General features: G+C 52.1%; 3 protein-coding genes and 1 non-coding gene across 4 annotated transcripts, besides 2 other annotated features; 1 reads left to right on the top strand and 3 right to left on the bottom strand.

Moving 5' to 3' along the window:
* Positions 1-141: 141 nt before the first annotated feature.
* Positions 142-6,339, bottom strand: ACLA_075370 (putative TFIIIC transcription initiation factor complex subunits Tfc3; the record flags this gene model as incomplete). The annotated part of the gene is made up of 4 exons (XM_001275923.1): positions 142-4,343; positions 4,413-4,857; positions 4,910-5,988; positions 6,273-6,339. 4 exons carry the CDS (start codon positions 6,337-6,339, stop codon positions 142-144), a joined length of 5,793 nt encoding a protein of 1,930 aa, XP_001275924.1.
* A 388-nt stretch (positions 6,340-6,727) lies between these two features.
* ACLA_075360 lies at positions 6,728-6,838 on the bottom strand. Its single transcript has one exon. It is a non-coding gene; the product is annotated as a tRNA-Leu (tRNA).
* A 556-nt stretch (positions 6,839-7,394) lies between these two features.
* Positions 7,395-7,418: a microsatellite.
* A 299-nt stretch (positions 7,419-7,717) lies between these two features.
* ACLA_075350 (uncharacterized protein) lies at positions 7,718-9,038 on the top strand (the record flags this gene model as incomplete). The annotated part of the gene is made up of 6 exons (XM_001275922.1): positions 7,718-7,895; positions 7,973-8,091; positions 8,157-8,218; positions 8,279-8,304; positions 8,369-8,718; positions 8,769-9,038. The coding sequence occupies 6 exons, from the start codon at positions 7,718-7,720 to the stop codon at positions 9,036-9,038; spliced, it is 1,005 nt and encodes a 334-aa protein (XP_001275923.1).
* Positions 9,039-10,136: 1,098 nt separating this feature from the next.
* On the bottom strand, positions 10,137-19,044 carry ACLA_075340 (FMP27 family protein; the record flags this gene model as incomplete). The annotated part of the gene is made up of 4 exons (XM_001275921.1): positions 10,137-10,194; positions 10,255-10,358; positions 10,411-14,370; positions 14,434-19,044. The coding sequence occupies 4 exons, from the start codon at positions 19,042-19,044 to the stop codon at positions 10,137-10,139; spliced, it is 8,733 nt and encodes a 2,910-aa protein (XP_001275922.1).
* A 1,031-nt stretch (positions 19,045-20,075) lies between these two features.
* Positions 20,076-20,099: a microsatellite.
* Between the last annotated feature and the right edge of the window lie 596 nt (positions 20,100-20,695).

Below are 20,695 nucleotides of genomic sequence, written 5' to 3'. Positions count from 1 at the left end.
CCCCTGTATCGATATCCCACGTTGACGGATCCCCTACGCCCTTGGTTCTCCGCTGCTTGACTCAACCCAATTCAATCGTACATTCTACTCCACGTTGACAGTGTACATAGATCCAGACAGGTCAAATGGACAAATCCAACATCACGCCAACACCATCCACCACCATTCCTGTACATGCCACCCTGTTCGCCTCACGTCCTCCTCCTCTTCGATAAGATCCCCCCGTACAACACCAACATCCGCCATCCACTTCAACAGAAGCAGCACCTCCCACGCTCCCATGGACGGCTGCACCATGCTCGCGACCCCGTCGGCGCTGATGCCCGGCCGCACGGCGACAATGCCCACCACGGCCGCCACGGCGAGCTCCCAGAGCACCTCGACAAAGGTGCCGTGGATGTCGTACCAGAGCGGGATCTTGGCGGGCGCGGCCTGGCCATCAGCGGCGGCGGCAGTGGTGTACTGCGGCGGACATGGCGGGGGCGTGCTGGCGATCTTCTCGCGGAGCGGGTTGCCGTACGCGTACGACCCGTCGACGGGGTGTGCCTTGACGACGAACCAGAGCTTCATCTTGTCGATCTGCCGGGTCAGGTACCCGCCGTCCGTCAGGCCGAATTTGTCGCGCGGCGGGTCCTGTGGCTTGAGCACGATGCGGCGCTCCGCGGCGAGGTTGATCAGCGCTAGTATGTCGCCGTCTTCGGCGTGGTAGTTGATCGCGAACGACCCCGTGCTCCGCAGCGCCGGGTCCAGCGTCTTCATCTTGAACCGTGTGGCGCGCCGGAGCTGCGTCACCTCGATGTTGCGCCGGCGGCCCAGCGTGTGCAGAAAGAACTCGGTGATGTCGTAGTTGCGACCCGGGGTGATGCGGCCGCGATTGCCCTGTGAGACGATCCGCTCTGTCGTCAGGGACTGCAGTGCATCGTCGACCAGGCGGCCCCCGAAGTTCGCGAGTGCTTGCCGGGCCTCCACTGGCCGGTAGGTTTCCTCCGGGGCAACGATGTTAGCCCGGACCCAAGTCTTGGCTACTTCCAAACGGGCCAGCTCCGTCTGCCGGGGGGTGAGTTGGGCTGGCTTCTCGGGCAGGGGGATAGCGAAAGGAACGCCAGCGCACAGAGCACGTTTACGGTTCACAGTGACTCCATGGGCAGTCTCGTAGAGTTCGCCCAGTGTGGCCGGTGGCTCCTCACGCAGCTCGAATACAGTGTCGAATTGTTCTCGCGTGGCAGGAAGGTCCGGTAGCTTCTCGGACTTGGGGATATCCAGCTGCGTATGTGCCCAGTCAACGACCGCCTCCCAATCATAGCCTTCCAAGTCGTCGTAGTCGATTGGTGGAACCTGACCAGTCGCATATGCCTCGATAAATCGCTCCTGGAAATCGCTCTGCATCTTGGCTACTTGCAATCGATTTCGGCTGAGGACATTCTTGCCTCTCTCCGCGATGACCTTCGGATCCTGGTCGGGGAAACTGTTGGACACTAGAACCCAGTCGACATTCTTGCCTTCGTGGCCTCCTGCCAACGTCCGGACCACTACAATAGCAGTCATGATCTTCTCCTGGACCAGGCGTGGCAAATTCTGACCGACCCGGTTTCGACGAAGGGGTTGTCGAGCTGAGATCTTTGCCTGAGCCGCTGCATAGGCATCATCGTTCTTTGTTGTCATCGACACATTCAATTTCTCCAATCGGCGGCTTTGCGGCACGAAGTCGTTGCGCCGTCTGCGCAAATCCGAGGAGAATAGGAGATCCAGCGCCTCCAACGAATCATCAGAATCTTCGGAATCGGATGATATTTCTGATTCTGAGAGCTCTTCTGACATCTCCGGCTCCTCTAGAGCGGCGACTTGGCCCTCAGGTGACAGCGAACGGGGAAGCTCTTGTCTAAGTCTCCTGATCCTGCGTTGCCGGACCACAGGGAAGGCACTCTGATCAATTTCGAAGTCGATGTCTCCCTCTATCGGGACCTCCTCGGGGAAATCCTCGATCGTCTGGTTGATGTAGCAGAGATCGCTTACACCTTCATCCGCAAGTTTGCCCTGAATGAACTCCTCGTTTTGAAGTTCCCACCTCAAGATAACGTTGGTGTCCCAGAAGAATCTGCAGGTCCGCGGGTCTAAGGTCCCAGAGTAGTCCATCGGGCGCCGCCTTGTTTGGTCCAACAGATCATCAAGGGACTTTGGTAATCTAAAGGCTGCCCTTATACGTGCAATGGCTGCAGCCTGAAGTGCCGCGAGCCCGGCATCCGTTGAGAAGGTCCCAGTCCTCCGATTGAAAGTCTGTACCGGGTTCATGAACATCGCGTAAGGTGCCATGAGAGAGATGGGCACCCAACGACGTCTCTTCCTGCGGGTAACATCATCAGGCGGTGCTTCCCCGGTCAAAGTATCAGCAGCCGTTCGAGGTTTCAGAACACGCTTTCGAGTCGGCCGGGCAATGGACGTCAGATTACGTGCCAAGGAACCAGGTGCTTCCCGTCTTTGGAGCTTTGCAAGTCGCACCACCCCGGAAGGTCGTGGGATCTCTGTATCCTGAAGGCGCTGCAGTAAACGTCGCTGTATGAGCCGCCCCGTCTTTTGCTCATGCGCTAGCACGAAGGCGGGCTTTTGGTGCAAATGTACCGTGACTCCATGCTCGATGGGAACTTGGCCTGGCTTGGTGGCTTCTCGTTTTGGTACAGACTTCAAGCTGCCCTTGGTCAATATAGGGTCCCTTTCAACGTTCGGTGGGAAGTAGTATCGATCCTCGGTGGTAAGCATTTTGTGCTGCAGGTCTTTGATAAAAGGATCATCAGCCCGCAGCTCGGGCTTTGCGATGATGCTCTTTGTTACCATGATCCCCTTGCTGTCTCGTCCGCTGAAAGTGAACTGGCGCAGTTTGCCCCCATCCACTAAATGTTTGATGGAGGCTTTGACTGTTCGCATGTCGGGCTTTTCTTTGTACTTCGTCTTCCGCCAGGCGGTCGCAAATGGATACCATATTTCGGTACCCATAGGATACGCGCCCCCTGCTTTCTCCACAATATCCATGACAATAGACCTTCGCAACACAGCGACGGATCCCCCCTTCTCTTTTGACCGTTTTGTCCGAATTCCCTGTTGATCCGGTGTCTGGGAAGCTTCAGACTGTTTGCTAATGTTTTGCGGTCCATCAACTGGCCTTGAGTCTACAGCATCGGCTGCCGGTATTTCGTCCTTCACCTCTGTACCTGCGGGGACTGCAGGCCCCTCCTCGGCTGCCGCACCGCTGTCCTGAACCGTATCTCCAACCTGTGCATCAGTTATTTCTGTGGCGATCCGATGGTCCTCTCGATTTTCGGCTTCGGCCAAGTCTGGAGGCGGAGGCGGCAGCATCGAGATGTTTTCTACCGTCACTGCTGGCGGGGGGCTTGAGGCAACTGCAGGACCCTGCAACCTTTGATTTCTCTGAACTCGAGGTTTTTTGGACGGTGTTTTAAAGGACATGTCATTCCGCGGCGGCATGTGCCTCACATTTTCATCTGCTTGGGGTGATGGTCGTGGCAAGCCGATGCCCGCCTCTTGGACATCAAGGTCGATCGAAGTAGGGTCCGGAGACATTTGTCTTTTGCGCTTCGTTTGAAAAGAAGCTTTATCAGCTACGTCAGTAGGGCGATCGGTGATCGACGGAGTCTCTGAGGCTAGGGCATCAGTCATAACATCCTCAGACACATCCGCCTCGTTAAGACGTCGCTGTTTGGATGGTCTGTCATGGTTCTGCTCGGCATTTGCTTCAAAAGAGGTGAGGCTTGGCACTCTTCTTTTCCTCCCCTTTGAGGGGGTCGTATCTGGAGGGATTGACTTTCTTGCAGAGCCATTGATGGCGGTGAAGGAAGTCATCGGGGTTTGGTCGATACTTTGGGCTCGAGAGACCGGCTGACTGGTAAAGATAGCTTCATCAGCCCTCTCGGCCTCCGGTTCCTCGACAAACCAAGGCAGAGATACCAGCTTGGGCGACTTAAAGACAGCAAGGCGTGAAATTCTTGGACGACCTTGCCGTTTCCCTGCTGGCCGACGGCGACCGCGAGGTGTGATGTACACTCCAGGCTCTGTCCGTTCTATGAGGAGAACACTATACTCGGTCCATGTCTCGTCCAGCCCCATGGCCTTGAGTTTCTCCTTTTCGGACATCCCTCGGAACCTCTCAGCGTCACGTTGAGCTTTCCTCATGCGCCGAATAACTGAAGCATCTGTCACGACAATTTCCGCCTCTGTTTCTGACAGATCTTCGGTTTTCGGCTTCAATCTGTTTGGTGTGCCCTTTGGACGCCCGAGTTGTCTCACCTCTGGCAGGGGAATTTGTGGGGTTGATGGTACCCCATACCGGATGACTACATGACAAGCAGGTATTAGTGACGCACTGAACAATGGTCGTGTTTTTTTCTGTGTCTTCGACTCACCATATGTGCCATCCTTCAGCCGAACTGCTACGGGATCATTTCCGGTGCAAGAGTAATCCGATGGGTTGACAGCCACAATACTCGCCAGGAGCGACGCATTGCCCTTGTGAAGAAGTTCCTTCGTGGGGACAGCTACAGGTAATCCGTATTCATCCAACTCCGGGATGGCGTCCACCGGTGGTATTTTGAGAGCGTCTGCTTTACTGTTCTTCGGCACAAATTCGACGGCCTCCCATGACGCCTCTCCAGCGTCAACCAATTTTTGAAAGTTCGCCGTGGAATAGTGAACGTAGTGAGTGATTGTCCTCTCCAGTGCGGTATCGCGCACGATGGCGAGGTGGCGCAGGTGTAATGGCTGAGACAATTGCCAGCATTCCACTAGGCGAGTTAACGTATTTTCCAGGGGCCGACGGAAGAAACTCCCAAAGGCCACTCGCAGAATATGCTGCACTTGGGTTAGCAAGGGCGCTTCAATGGCAGGTCTCCGGCGAGCTCACTTGATTTGTAACGCCAGAGATCCCGGCTTGGTCAACAACCTCGAATATTTGATTGTGAATGTTACGGTCAGGAGACCAAACCGGGATCATCCGGCCCACCTCTTCGACATCTTCCTCCTGCCTGACCATACTGACTGGCTTATTGTCGGCCGCCGTCGACGTAGCTGCATTATCTTCACCCTCATCCAGCTCTATGCCATCTTCTTGCTCGAGATCCGCGTTAATATTCTGGCTGTATTCGTGGAAAAGGTCGAAATCTCGTTCTGTCGGCTCCCGAATGAGCATCACACAGGGGTGCAACTTTCGAAAGGTATCCGCATATTGTGATGCTGCCCTGACACGTTTCAGCACACCAATCCGTTCGAACTTGCGCAGAGCTCGAGAGAGGATTTTCCAGCGCCAAAGGTCGGCGAATCCCAAGAGGTTCTTGAGATCGTTACGGGAAATGATCCTGTATTCCCGAAGAATCGCAAAGAGCCGATCAGTGAAGTCCTTGTAGTCGATGACTCTCTCTTCTTGGAGCCTTGATTCCAGTCTACGAGCAGAACCTGTATCGGCTGTGGAGGTATCTGGCTTGGAGAACTTGCGCAGAGTGCACAGGCTAGTCCTTGCAGCCTTAATCTGAATTGCTCTTTTCTCAATATAACCCTTCTGCTGCAACATCTCCGTTCGTTTCGGAACCGAGCGCTTGTCCTGGCCGCTTAACTTCACCAAATCGGTCTGGACGATCCCGTTCGCTTTGTGAGACGCAATGATAGAGAGGAGAGCAAACTCCATGGGAAGAACCTTGGTCTCGTCCGGTTCATGACCGGTGATTGCAAGCCAGGTCCTTTCCCTGGAGACAAAGACCCGGATGGGATGCTCAGCATCCGCCTCTCGTACAAGGTTTTCGGCATCATTGAGGCTCAGGTGATTCTGCTCTCTTTCTTTGCCGACTGAAACCTCTGGGTGTCTGGTCAACCACGACCAGACTTTTTCTTGGAATTGGCGATCAACAGTCTGACTTCGGATCGTTGATTCTTGTGTCCCCTTGGCATAGAATGCGTCGATGAAAGTCAAAATATCCGCGGGAGATGCGCCTAGAGGGAGCGTCAGTTAGGGTCAAAGGCGTGATCGGCGAGACTAGATGATCGAAAGCATAGCTGTTGTGCCAGAAAAGCATATAGGATGAGAAGGAAGGAATAGCTGCGATGATAATATAGTGGAAGGGTCGAAGATGGACAACGATCTTATTGGACGGGCCATATATGCTTGGGCTAGTCGAGATGTTGGTGAAACACGCAGGGGGGAAATGAGGAACAACAACAGTTTATATAAATATATACGTTATAGCGGATGATAGTAGTGACATGTGCACACGTACCTTGATCGCCACAGAGCGCAATCTCGGCGAGAAGATGATCAATCAGATCCTGTAAGCTTGGTGCCATCTTGTCTCCATGGTTTCACGGGAACAAGCAACTTTGAAGACCTGTCGAATGCCCTATCTCATAGCATCCATGGCCTGGGGGAATAAAGAAAGAAAAAAAAAAAAGATTCTGCAGTTGACGATGAGAAAGTGAAGGAAGAGACGAGATTCGAACCGCCGGCGTAGGGGAAAAAAAGAAAAGAAAGAGTCGGACGGAAAAGGATTACAGGGAGCGGTGGGGCACGTGACCTGCGTATGGAGTTACGATTCTGAGGGATAGTATGACGATGATGGACTTGGTTGTATGATGTATCAATCACATCTGGTCGGAATAATAGAGTATCTTGTTGTAGCACTGTAAACGGAAGCTGATATGTTAAACATGATACAAAAACAAAAATGAAAAGAATTGACAAGGGTGGGATTCGAACCCACGCCCCTTTCGAGACACGGAAACTGATGAATCAGTTTTGAGGTTCAGTTCCTGAACCGTGCTCCTTAGACCACTCGGACACCTTGCCATTGGATGTTAGACAATGCTCTAATTGGGTTATATGAGCTATTTTGAATCTTTCAATGCAGATTGGTGGAGTGATCGGCCGGGCTCTATCAGAATCGACTAGTCGGATTTTCATGGTATCCCAACCTCGCCGAGACTCGGCGCCGTCAGTGGTCCTGTGGCCGATGCTGGATCAGACTATTCTGTATCCTGCACGAAAATGAGATATCACAAAAGTCGGATAGTTACTTGATTGTGCAGATCCATTAGCAGCCGTTAGTGCCTGGGCTGACATTGGCCGAGGACTCTGTCAGAGAACCTCGACCACACATTAGCACGTTCGGCCGGCGGAGAAGTATATGTTGGAAGCAGTTACAGAGACATCCCGGACTGATGACAGCTGCAATCATCATCAATCATTTCTGCACGATTGGATCATCCTAGCCTCATCTCATCTGGAAGGGAATCTGAGACTAAGAAGAGTGCATCCAACAAACAACAACAATAGAACCAACGAGGGTTAGTCAGCCCAGCAACACCATGACATCATCCGCACCTGACCCGGTTACGTCAGGTGGTGAGCCTGTGAGCCTGTGAGCCTGAGGCTTCCAGGCCCGGGGCAGATACAACGATAGTAATCATAAATAAAATCCTCCCGTTTCTTCCGAAATGTCAATCCAGCTAGCTCATAATTATGATATGATAAAGCATTACCATATCGCCTCTCTTCATAGAGTCCCCAAAAACATTCCAGTGCAATCATTTCCCTTCACTGCCCTCTTCGCGCCGCCATGCCCTCCAGTCTTCTCATCTAACCACTACCTTAGGTATATTCCCCCTCCCCATCTCCGAAGTATCACTCACCACTCCAACCCAACGACAAAATCGCCACTCTTGACTGATGGAAGAAGAAACGACAACCACGGTGCCTCTCGAGCCTCCTCCACTGCCCTACTCGCTGCATACTCGGAAGAAGTCCATCGCCATTTTTTGGACGTTGTTTGTGATTGATACGTTAGCTCAGCCTCTTGTTCTCTACTGGGCCCTGTGGTACGCCACGGATCTATCGCACAATGTGGGTAAGTGTGAAGTCCGGATTCAATATATGCGGTGGTTTTATCCGAGGCCTGATGCTGACTATGCCATCTGTGTACAGTCTTCTCCATCGTGACCGCATCCCTGGGAGGCATCTCCGTCTTTGAGTACTTCTACCGTCTCTACAACCTATTCCGCAAGGACTCTCGGGCACGACCCTTGAACGCAAGGAAATCATGGGTAAGTGCAGGAAATACGTGGCTATATATGGAATATTCTGCGCGCAGATGCTGATACTCGGATAGTTGGATTTCTTCCAGATCAATTTCACAATCGTCTGGTTGATCCTGGCAGTGGAGCTCATCGTGTAAGCGACGCAAGTCCGCTCTCCCTCCAAGAGGCAAAGGTAACTGACAATGCTATTTAGTGGTACGGTGCCTGACGAACCATATGGTATGTTCCCACGTCATATCCCCAATCAATTCCTCTTGCAATGCCTAACTCCCGACTCGAACAGTCCGCCTCGTCGCCATGGTCCTACCCACCGTGATGTTCTACTTCGGCAGCGTCTACCTCCTGCTCGACATCCTTCGCATATGCGGCGTCAGAGCCCCCTTCCGCATTTCCTCTACTCCTAAGGGCTCCGTGATGCCCACGGCCCTCTACGTCATGATTGAGGACGTCGTTGCCGTCGACGGCGGCGGCGGCCAGATCTACCGCCACGCCTTGCGCAACCGATACTTGTCCAGCCCGTACTTCCGACGCATGCTCTTCGAAATGAACATCTTCTGGGCCGGCGGATCCATCGTCTGTGCCGCAGCCATTACCGCAATCATCTTCACCACTTCCACACCCGTCGCGTACACCGTAAGCCCACCCCCCCAACCAAACCCTCAACATCACACTAACAATCCCAGCTGGGCTGGTCCCTCCCCTTCGCCTGGGCCGGCGTCTGGACCCTCATCACCATCCCCTGGGTGAAAAGCGACCTCCGCCGCGAAAAGGAAGCCTGGCGCGCGCACCGCGGCCAGGGAGCCGTGCCCACCTACACCGACGACATCAGCGCGCCGACCCCACGCACCCGCCTCGAGTCTGTCCAGGACCATCTGCCCAATTTCCTACCCTGGGGCAACAAGGAGAAGCCGCCGACGCCGACTACGCCGTCGGATGGGCATTCGAATGTCTAGCGCCATTGGTTTTTTTTTTTCTTTTCCTTTCCTTTCTACATACCCCGACCTTGGTGTGAACGAGATGGGCGTTTGTTTCCTATAACACGACATGCATTCGGCGTTGGGATAGAAGTAATAGAGGCCTGGCAGAGGTCATGGCCAAAAAAAAAGGCAGAACCTTATGATGATGCAACGCGTGATATGTGTATAGATACCCAAGCTGTTTTCACTTAGTTTTGTCTCACTTTCACTTTCACTTGCAGTTCAGCAATATGTATTATCATTTTCACTTGAGACTTCATCCCCAACCTATCCTGCGCACGAGAATCCAAGCGTGCAGACAGAATTAAAGAAGAAAGCCTCAGATCCTTAGTATCCATCTGTCCATGGTCCCAGTACGCGAATGCAAATTGCTAGCCCAGCGCAAACAGCGCCCTGAAATATACCTATATATATGTATATATATACTGCGAAAGAATACCGGGGAAAACCCAAAGAAGTATACCTACACCCCCTTACCCGATAAAATGCAAGATCTAATGCCGTTTGTAACCGCCGTATCACCCATCCCATACCAACAGACAGGAATGAAAAGCAGCAGAAAAGAATTGAGGAAAGAAGAAAGGGGAGTATAGACGCACCGAGCGAAGGCGACATAGGCACGCTCGATGACTCAAAGAGGTAGAGTAGATTAAGACACAACAGGAGGGAAGATGAGAAAGAAAATAAAACACACAAAGAACAACCCCGTTGTATCAAAGTCTATGGTAATGGCCCAGGGATAAATAAGACGGGAAATGAACCGGAGATATTGACGCCCATATACAACCCACTTGCTCCGGGGTATCTCATGGCACAAGATGCTCAAGTGAGAATGCTCGCTATTGGAAACAAAAGGCAAATCAAATGGCAACGCGGTTTTGGTCGGAGAGGAGGGAACTTTGGAGGGGAGGGTGAACAGTGGTGAGATGATGAGGGTTGAAGGGGGGATATTTTTGAGCGGAGCACGATGTGTGCGCTCACAGACGATCTGTTGAAGCGAGTTGACCGACAGACAGACAGCCAGGCAGAGAGAGAGAGAGGAGAGGGCAGAGAGGAGGAGGATGAGGAGGGAGTTCATTGTTTCCGCGAGGGCAGCAACTTGCGGCCAATGTTGCGGATCGTCGACCTGGAACTGCCGCTGAGTCAGTTAGCACAAAGTCTTTCCTTATTTGCAATAAACATGATGAAGTACCTTTCATCCGGCGGCCCATTCCAAATCTTGGTGTCCGACCTCACCATTACCTGTCCCGATGTCATTGGCCTGCCTGGAGGAGGGTTCACAACCCTGCGAGATTGCTGTGGTATAGTCAGTGACGATCCTGAAATGGACGAGAGGCGGAAGACATACCTCCCAGCGGGCATCGACATCCACATCGTTCACGGAGCGCGCGTCGAATGGCGTCCCTTGGTCCTGCACACTGAGCATGCTCGAGCCCAACGACTGTGACCGCGCAAGTGGGGAAGTCCCCGATTGGATGGAGCGCTGCGACGGCGATTCAGAATACTCGCTATTGGAATCATAGCTGACTTGGCTGCGGCTCTTATCGGACACGGTATTGGCCGCACTGTCTGTACCCTGGAGTAGTTGGGATGAACTGGCAAGCTCGCGGTAGCGCTTCAGCTGCTGCTTCGAGGGGCGGTGGTTGGAAAATTTGTTGCCAAGGATTGCAGGTGCATGGGAGATGAGGGCTTTGATAACATCCTTTTTGAGTCTCAAAGCCAGGTCCAAGTTGGACCAGGTCTTGTGCCGGTATTCCAAAACCGGCAGGCGGAAGACGAAGTCATGCAGGTCTTCCAGATTGTGCTCTCCTTTACCCTTGTAACTCAGGCACAGTACAACGTCGTGCACCTTGACATGAGCAAGCGTCATATAGCTGGATGCACGGGACATCATTTGGGACAAGTCGTCTTGCATTTCCTTGGATTTACCGCCCTTGACCGGAATCAGAGCGAATTTCTTGCCTTTGTCTTCGCCCACATTGGTATTCGAGCCATTCATGAAGGACTTGTCCGTAGGCTGCCTCACTAGCATCCGCATGCTCTCGACTGACTTTTTCTTGCTCAGTGTACTTGCACTTGTTGTAGGGCGGCCCGTCTGGGATGGCCCAAGCCGATTGCTATCCTTCGGATCCTTCGCTCGGTTTTCCTTGTGCAGGGGTGCCAGCGCGAGACCCTTGAGGTTATGCGAGCTATGCTGTGACTTGGGTCTGGCGTCGTCGGCCAACGAAAGCGTGGGGTGTAATCTGAGCTCAATCGCACCGGGCCCTTTGGTCATATGCAGGTCCTCAGTAGAGATGTCGTTCGTGCCACGTGCACTCACAGGCGGGGATGAACTATCCTCATCCGCTTCCGAATCCGAGGCCTCCAAGGGTTTCATATTCTTGATCATGAAAGGGGAAAACCCGCCGTCAAAAGCACCAGAGCCCACATTGGGGAAGATGTACTCAAAGACCTTCTGGCCAAGTTCGTGCTCCAACTGGATCTTGAGCGGGAATAGAGACACCTCGAAATCGTCCAGCACAGGAATGCCAGCAACGGCTTCCAGCATGTGCCACTTGACCCGGATCATATAGTCATCCGGCTCGTCTAGGTTCTTAACTTGGTCGAGATACGGTACGATGATCTGGGGATAGATGGCATCCGGCAGGAGGTTCAAGCCATATAGCCGCTCAACAGCCACGAGATTGTGGTTGGAGCCATCGCTGTTGTCCGTGCGGTCATACTCGGCATTCCGTAGCTGGAATTCGACCAATGGCTGGGACTGGTCTTTCATGAGATGCCAGACAACCTCGGATGCGGAGATGTTCCAGCGTAAGATGCCGTTCGTCTGAGACATGGTCGGCTCCATTCGCCTCTGGGACGTGGTGATCGCCTTCATCAGAAAGAATAGCTCGTCTTCGCACTGTGCCACATCTTGTTCCAACACCATCCGATCTTCCCAGCCATGCTTATCCAAGTACTTGGCATTGATTTGGAAATGCTCCTTGATCTCTTCTAGCTGTCGAATGCGAGATTGTAGCTTGAATACCATTTCCGGAGCGCCCCGCAGATCGCTGAAGTCTGAAGTGAGAAGAATCCGCTCTAGACGTTCGTTTCGAACCTTTTCTAATGGCTCACTGTAGAGCAAAAGATCCAGAACGATGATGTACATAGAGTAGTACTCTGCCGAGTCACAGATAGCCCGGAAATGAGGGAAGTCGACACGGATTTGATCCATTCTCGTCTCTTGACCATCTGGCCCGACGTCTTTCCCAGGGTGCCCTTTAGCCACCTCCTCATTGTACTTCAGACGGAGATTGTTGTATTTGTCATACTTCAGGCTGGCTGAAGTCTTTTGAACAATCCTTGAGAAACCAAACGGGCTCAGTTCGAAATCAAACATGGCCTCGAGGGTCAGCCAGGGCGGCCACGCGGACCCCGGAGAGTTGCCGTACTTATTACCAGCATAAAACTGCAAGTGATTCAGGAGGTTCTTCTGGGTGGCGACAAAAAACTGAGCTCCGTCCATGTCAAGGGAGAAGCGCCGTTGCACTAGACCGCTAACATCATCGGAAACCCGCTCTTTGTCCATGATGGAGATGACCTTGAGTTGCATGCCACTGGCAGCAACTAAGACAACTGACTTCTGATTCTTCTCGCTCTGAAGCTGAATCTGTGGCGCAATCAGGCGCAAGTAATAGCTGTGCTGCGGCGTGAACTCCGGCGCGATATTCTCACTTGAATTGTCCGAATCCGATTGAGTTCGGCTCGTGTCGATGCTTTCTTCTTCCTCGGCATTGACAAACCGTTTGGCATCGTTTAGTAGTTGTTCGATACGATCCTCCACAGAGTCCTCATCGGTATCTGTTGTAGAAGGCCGTCGCGAGGAGTCCTTGAACATCTTGGACCGCTTGCGGTTATTCTTATTTTGTTCGTCGACAATGTCGATGATGAACTTGACGGCCCTGCGGGACATATAGTATACGAAACCGCGCCTCTGGCTCACTTGGTGGATATAGCGCAGCATGATATTACGGAGCGAGTTGTTCCACTTCAGCTGCATGTTATGAATCAGAAAGCGGTTGTTGAAATCGCTGGCGTATTCGTCGTTGGGGGACGAATACAACCCGTGAAGATCCGCTTCTTTGCCCTCCTTAGTTGAATCTGTGTCGGCGCCCAAGCGGAATGAACTATCGCTCGCGAAAGTTTCGGGCTTTCTGTCCATAGGCAACTTATCTTCGCGTGCAAGCTGTACTTCAAGACGACGGAGACCGTTGGCGAGAAAAGTACGCCGACGCGCAAGTGATTCAGCCTGCTTGACGAAATCGTCATATTCCCTCTTGAGCTCGGCATCGTGATCCACTTCCCTCGCCATGCGAAGTTCATGTTCACCAATTTGACGATCGAAATTCTGGATCTGTGCCTCAACAGTCGCGAGGCGGTCTCTGATGAGCTCCATTTGTACGCGACGAGGCTCATTGCTCTCGGACATGACGCACTCATGAGTGGGCTCATTTCCAAACCGGCTATAACCCGTCTGATCCGGAGTCATATCGTCGTGATCGGTCTGGCGGAAGTAGGTGAAACGGGGTGTGAAGGCAAGAGGCAATATGTGCGTTCGGGGATTGGATTCTTGAGGTAGAATCCAGTCAAGCTCTACAAAGTCATCCATGTCAATCCAGTCAAGATTCTGGTCAGGGATTGTAAATCGTGACAAATCGACCGAAGGAACTGGCTGTTGGAATGAAGACAAGATATCGTCACCATTTTTCGCAATGTCATCGAAGTTCGTGCCTTCGATACTCGCCGAGACGGCCCTGAAATCTGCTGCTTGCAAATCTAGTTGAGCCTGGTTGATTCGCATTGCGCTTGCCTTTGTTTGCTTCAAGCGACCTCTGGCCACGGTTTTGATTTGCTCTCGTCTTTGGTGGACGTCGAGCTTGAGACAGTCCAAGCGAACCTTCACCCCAGTTGCTGTGACTACAGCTTCGGCGTAATCCTCGCGATCCTTGTGTTTGTACATGTGGGCTACAAACAAAGGGGCAAGAAGCAGCTTGTACTTGACAGTTGCAAGATGACGGTTGAACTTCTTGCTGGTTTTGGTGATGCCAGGCCAGAGAGGACCTTGACGAACGGGAAGAGACATAACACCCGAGAACAAAGACCACCAATTGAAGAAGTGGGTGAAAAACCGGGGGGTTAAGTGAACTGTGTTATAACTAGCAGTGGGCTGAAGGTGATCCACGGCCCAATCTCGACTCACGGGGGCGACGACCGAGATGGAAAGATGGATATGGTTGCTCCGGAATCCACGATAGGCGTCATAGTCCTATAATATCAACAGTTAGCTTATATGGTTTTTTCACCCCCAAAAAGATAGATAGCACGGTACCTGTCGCTGCGCCGCATCAATAAACTCCGGGTTCTGGAGGATAACATCGTAGTGTGGCCTGAAGTCGAAGGACCGATTGTCCTCATCGACATTCCTTTCAAAAACCAGACCGGCAACCAAGCGCACATCACCAGACAGCTTCATCACAACTTTCTTGAAGTGTGTTGCGTTCTTGAACTCACTAGAAGCAGAGGTGGTCTCCAGATCCTGTGTGGTGGCATCCTGCGCATAACGAGCTTCGTTGCTGTAGTCCGGGATCGCTAGTACGTATTCCCCACTGGTCACGCTCATAAACTCCTTGGGATCGTCACTGGTGTGGATTTCCCATTTCACATCTTTGCGCCAGCACATGACAAATCCACCCCCAAAGCCAGTGACCACGTACGGGTCACGAGAACCTTTGAGGCGCAAATGGACATCGCCATCTTCCTTCCATAGAACTCGAATACGAGAGTGGAAGCTGAGCCGGATCTTGTCCCAGAACCCGACTCTTTCCGATGGGTCAATCTCGGTCTTTGTGAAACCCTCGATGATCTTCATCATGTCTTGGATCACTGGTTGATACGACATGCCCCATGAGATACTTGTAGGAAGACTAGTATTGATCTCGAAGGTAGGGTCGGAATAGGTCTTGACAGGAGACACAGACCGCCACACATCGATCATGAAGGGGGAGCTGGTGGTTCCATCAGAGAGCTCAGTGGCGGGAACGAGCTCGACCTGTACCTTTCTCGATGATTTGTAGTCTCGATATTCTTCGGCAATGACAAAATTGGTCCGCAATGACCAACTAGACAGTCTAGGAGATTGACCAGGACGAAGACCAGGTATGTGTAACAAGTCCAAGGGGTAGTCTCTAAGGTTGACACGAGCTTCACCCATGTCCAGACTCAAACTCATTGGGACGATGAGGGCATATTGGGTTGAGAGAGGAATTCCCTTGCCGAGCTTGTGAAGGAAGGCAGGGTACTCCTCCATAGGGAAATACGGCTTATCAACGAGTAGTGTCAGGTCCGTTATGAGAGCTGACATGATAGCCGGTCGATTTGGAATGGCGAGAGTTTTCTCCGTCTCGACAATGTCCTCAGGAAGGTCATCCACCCCGGAAAAGAGGTTTCGGATCTCCTTGATTGAGGTGCCTTGAAACTGGAAAGCAGCGTCGATCTTCTGCCTCCACGAGCGGGCATTGTGCTCCTGGAGACGAGTCCACGCCTGTTCTTCCGAGATCTTGGATTCGCCGGACAGACAGGCGGCCCCTTCTGCATCATATCGAAATTTACTTCCCCGATTGCGCTTGGTATCTTGCGTAGGGGTCCGCGGCTTCGGTTCGGCACTTTTGCTTCGTTTTGTCTCATAGCTCGTTCTTTCGCTTCGAAGAGTCCGATGGCTGGACTTTGCTCTTAACCGAGACGACGTCCGTCGTTGCCCAGAATCCTTGATCTTTTGAACTTTCATCTCAAAGGCCTCTTCTCGAGCCAGGCGCTGCCGTTGTTCCAGAAGCCCTGTCCGGTATATGCAGCCTAGCTTCCATTCAAATGCATCGTCTTCAAGCTCGAACAATAATGCCTTAGTCTTCAGTGATATCCGCGGCACCTTCTTGGGTGCTTCCGGTTCCCTCGGTGAGATGAAGTCGGACGAACGATTTTTGTAGCGATGGTGCAGCTGTTTGAGTGCCTTCAGTGTGTTGGCCCAGTTGTCGAAGACACGATGCATGATCATGTGGTGAGGGACCCCGATGCGGATGAAGTCAGCCCAGAGATCGATTGACTTCTCGTCCACCAGATTGAGACCCTGCTTTAATTTAATCTTGCGTAGATTGGCCTTGACATTTGTCATGCCGATAATCCGTACCCAAATCCCTTTGAGCTTAGGAGCCTCGGCATGTAAGCGAACCAGGCGGGCCTTGGCGAAAGGAGAAGTCAGACGGTGGTAGCCAGCCGACAGGCCGTATATCTGGAGCATCATGGGAGGGTCGGCGGGCAAGAATGTCTTGATCTGGACAACTGTAGCTCTGACATCCACAGTAACAAGCTCGTTCCTCTGAAGGGGTGACAGGGGAGGAGATGGAGGCGCTGCAAAGTCCTTTGAACGCCATTCAGATGATGACTGATCTGAAGTCTCAGAGGGCCGGTGTATGAAGGCATCCTGAATAACAGACATTGCAACAATAACACAGTAATAACGATAAAGGGAGTACTGTATGTAAACGCCTTTGAAGACCGAGTTGATGTGGAATATAGGTCCAAGACGGTCACTGAGGGTGCTCAAAGCAACCTCAAATCTCGGAAGCGAAAAGAACGGCTCCGGCTCGAGATAGTCTTCAGACTCGATGACAAAGCCTTCGAAGCCACGGACATGGAGAGCCAACCGTCTTCCATCAGCGGCACCCTGTTGAGTCTGTCTGGGTGGTGAAGTTGGAGGGAATCGGAACGGAGATTCATCGCCAATCGTAGAGTGACTTGGAGTGCGTCGCCGTACAAGACTGATGTGAGTCGGCTCAGATTTTTGAGCTCTGTATTCAGCAGTCCAAGACTGCATTTGCAATGAGACACCGCGCGAAAGACCCGAGACCTTACTATCAACACCGGCGATCTCCAGACTGAGGCCCGACGCCTCAAACTGAAACTTGAGCAACCAGGGAGGGATACGCCTGATTAAGCTTGGTTTCCGTTCTTCTAACGATGCAGAGACTCTCCTCTTGCTTCTCATCTGGGCTCGCATTTGATCAACGACTTGGCTAATGCCTCTGTTGACGTCGCTATTGACCATGTGGGCAGAGCAAGTATTCAGAGCGCCTGTGGCAATCACGCATACCTCCGGGGTCGCGTTGAGCAGGACTTTGAGCTCCAAAGTCTCCGTAGTAAACAGATTGTGCTTGACCCCGGTGGGAGTTTGGTAATACAGCTTGTGAGACGCCACCCGGTACACCGACGAGAGAGAGTAGTGTATACCGCCCTCGGATGAATGGGACGATTCTATATCCAGTGCTATGGTGGATATGGAGGATATCAAGAGATTGTACTCCTCCTCGGAAGCCGCTGTTTCTTTATCGGGGGGGAGGACCAGTCGAATAACCGGTTCGTGCACGGAGAGTTTGATATTCGCTTTGGGAAGCAGCCGCGAGATCAATCGGTGGTTATCCCGTTTCTTTCCACGCGAGGACGATGCGCGGGCTTGAGCCAGGCCCAGCAGCCGGGACAGATGTTGTGGTTCCAGATCAAGAGAGGGCGATGTGATGACAAAATTGGCGAACAGGATATTTGTGTTGCGCTCCTCCGCATTGCGATCGTCAAAGGAGCTGACAGTCTTGGAAGGAAGGGTAGTCTTGATCGTTGTTGTGGCCATGGGGATGTAGAGAATGTTATTGGTCTCGCCCGAGTTATCGTCTAAACTCACCGAAAGAGAGATGGCGGCCAGAAGGGCCTGGTGTGCAACGTCTGCGCGCTGGAAATACATGCGATGGGCTGGGCTCTTCTGGTCCATTCGATGTAGGTCGACACCTATCTCATGAGAAGAGATATTCAAGTACACGGGTTTCTGTGTCGCCGAGGAAGGCTGTACCGCGCGCGACAATCTGAAAAAGCTCAAGGCCAGTTGTATCTCCCGAATGCCGCGAAGGAGAGAACTCGCGAACTCTTTCGAGTCCGCAACCGTCTGCACAATTGCATCGTCCCGACTGCCAGGGTTGTCCAGTTCCTCCACAAAATCGGCAAACGATATCTCGTCGTCGGTATCATTGGCGGCGGCTTCCGGTCGAGTTTGGCGAAACTGCTTCATCCGTTGCGCCACGGTTCGGAGCTCGTCGTAGGGTAGATGTAGTCGTCCGATCTTCAAAGCAATCGAGGCGTCCCGGAGTCCATCGAGATCTTTGTGGAGGAGGCCGTGGATATTGATCTGGGCATGGTCTAGGAGTTCGGTGGGCTCGCCGCCGTCGACCGCAAGCAGGACGTTTTGCACATTCATAATCCATTCCGCTGGACATGGTTCATTGAGCTCCTCTATCTTCCGACGGAAGACCTTGCCTCGATCGACCATCTTTCGCCTTGTATCCACCGCCAAAGAGAGCGACCCGATTTGGAATTGACCAGCCTCGAGGAAATTGATGGTCGTGTTGACAGCGACAACGTCCACCAGTTTGAGCCAGTGAACTTTCCGATGCAGCTTCTTCACCTGCTCCTTCACCCGCGCCAACTTTTCCCATGTCTTACTCCGCGAAGTGGTAGAAGCTTGCAATGGGCTGCCTCTCTTTTCGTCCTCCGGTTGTTGATCCGCCACCTCGGCATGGCTTGGGGGGTCCAGCCCATCCGTTTCAGCTGCATTGCCTTTCCCTCTGCCCAGAGCAGACGGCTTCACCGTCACCTTCAGCTCCGTCAGTCGGATACTGACCCATGTCGGCTGCGCGAATGATGGAGGGTGTAACGACAGCCCAAGACCCCGAAGTTCGATGTGTACCCCTTCCCGCGGAACGTAGGCGATGCGGCGGAGCGAGAAATAACCAATTCGTTGGATGGAGATTCCGGTCGCGATGCGGACGATGGCGAAGATGAGGAAGGAGGACAGATAGAGGAGAAGGAAGCCCACGAGGACGCTCGTCGGGCTAAAGAGCGTCATCGCGTCTGGCGACCTGTAAGGGGACCGAACCGGAGAACAGGGGCCACAGAAGTGACGACACGAATCATCGAGATGCTAGCGACCGTTGCGAATGACTTCCCTTCTATCTATTGGTGTGGACAGGACCGTGACGATGGGGTGGGGGGGAAAAAAAAGATCATCCAGAGTTAGCAGACTCCTCTGTGTGTAGAATGTCTTGCCTTGACAGAGAAGTGGCCCTTCAGTGGTGATAATACGAGCAGATCTCAGGATGGCACTGAAATCGGCGAGGGACAGGTCTCAGTTTAACAGAACTGCGCACTGGCCTGCAAAATGTCCGGAAGAAGCGTCGACAGTGGTAAGCTCAGACATGCTTCAAACCAAGATATTATTATTAATTAATAGTTAGAGTCAAATAATGATGAATGGTTCAAAATGTAGGAAGATTGGGGGGGAGGGATGATGTGGGAGGAAGAATCACAAGGCGAGATAGATCCGAGCGGACGAACCATAATCGATCTATCCCATCACCAAACATCATGTCAGCAGTGCAGTACCTAGCTAGAAGTTATCTCCTTTCTGCTAAATACTCCGGAGATACTGTACATAGTAGTGTCTGAACTCTGAAGAGGCTTAGAACAAATAACAATAGTGGTTACTTGGTTACCTAACTACTTGCGGGCAATTCGAGACGAAACTGGAAGCGGAAAGCCTGCCCACTTGGTGGTTCTTAGCGGATCATTTGGACGGATCGGCTGTCTCGGCATTGAATGCTTGGGACGGAGAGTACTGTAGTTATTATTCTGGCGAAATATTGGTCTTTGGTTGACACTTCAGGAGTGCAGGTATTTAGGTTGACTACTCCGTAGATAGATCCTGATAGATTGATTGACTTGGTTGCAGACATCGCAGGGAATTACCGTTCAGATTGTCTGTCTGGCCACTCTGGTCACTCTGATGTGCATAAGAATACACAGTATGCTGGTTTCCCTCCCCCTTTCTTTCTCCAGAGGCTTCAGGGATCCCCATCCATCCGGAGTCCATAGTCAGTAGTAGTAAGTAGTAAGTAGTAAGTACTAGACTAGACTACTACCCCTTGTTGCTGGTAGAATACTTAAAAGCTCCCAATATAATGTTCTTAACCTCTTTGTCCCTTGTCCCTTCACTCAGTTCATCCTCAGTAATTTCACCATCGGCCATCGCCCATCGTACCCGTCTGCCTCCTTTTTGCTTAGCATGCATGCATACTCTGTACTGGCATAGTGCAAGGCTGCAAGCACACTATTATAGCTTGTATATCACACGTCCGACACTTGAGGTTGGACCCCTATCTATGGCTGTCAGATTTCATTATTAAGCATGCAAATGTGAATTGAATCAACCATCATCTATAATAATACATCTGCTCTCCTGGATATCATACAAAAAACTAGCTTTTCAGACTAGTGGCCAGTGCTCCTCTTCCAACAATTTGATACCTGTCACATCAATCACTGAGCCCTTGAGAAACAAGCATAGAAATGGGTATCGGCTAGATCGTTTTGGGGTCCTCTCTCAGATTCGATCATATTCGGCAAGATTTGTAGCCAACGGATGAATACCGTACCAGGAGTCATGATTGAAGCACTATTTGTGTCGAACGGCGCTAGGATGTACCCGCCTGCTTGCTGAT

The sequence above is a fragment of the Aspergillus clavatus genome, genomic scaffold (assembly GCF_000002715.2).
Source record: "Aspergillus clavatus NRRL 1 1099423829791 genomic scaffold, whole genome shotgun sequence".
Taxonomy (NCBI): domain Eukaryota; kingdom Fungi; phylum Ascomycota; class Eurotiomycetes; order Eurotiales; family Aspergillaceae; genus Aspergillus; species Aspergillus clavatus.
Note: the sequence above shows the minus strand (reverse complement) of the source record. Positions and strands in the feature narration are given on the sequence as shown.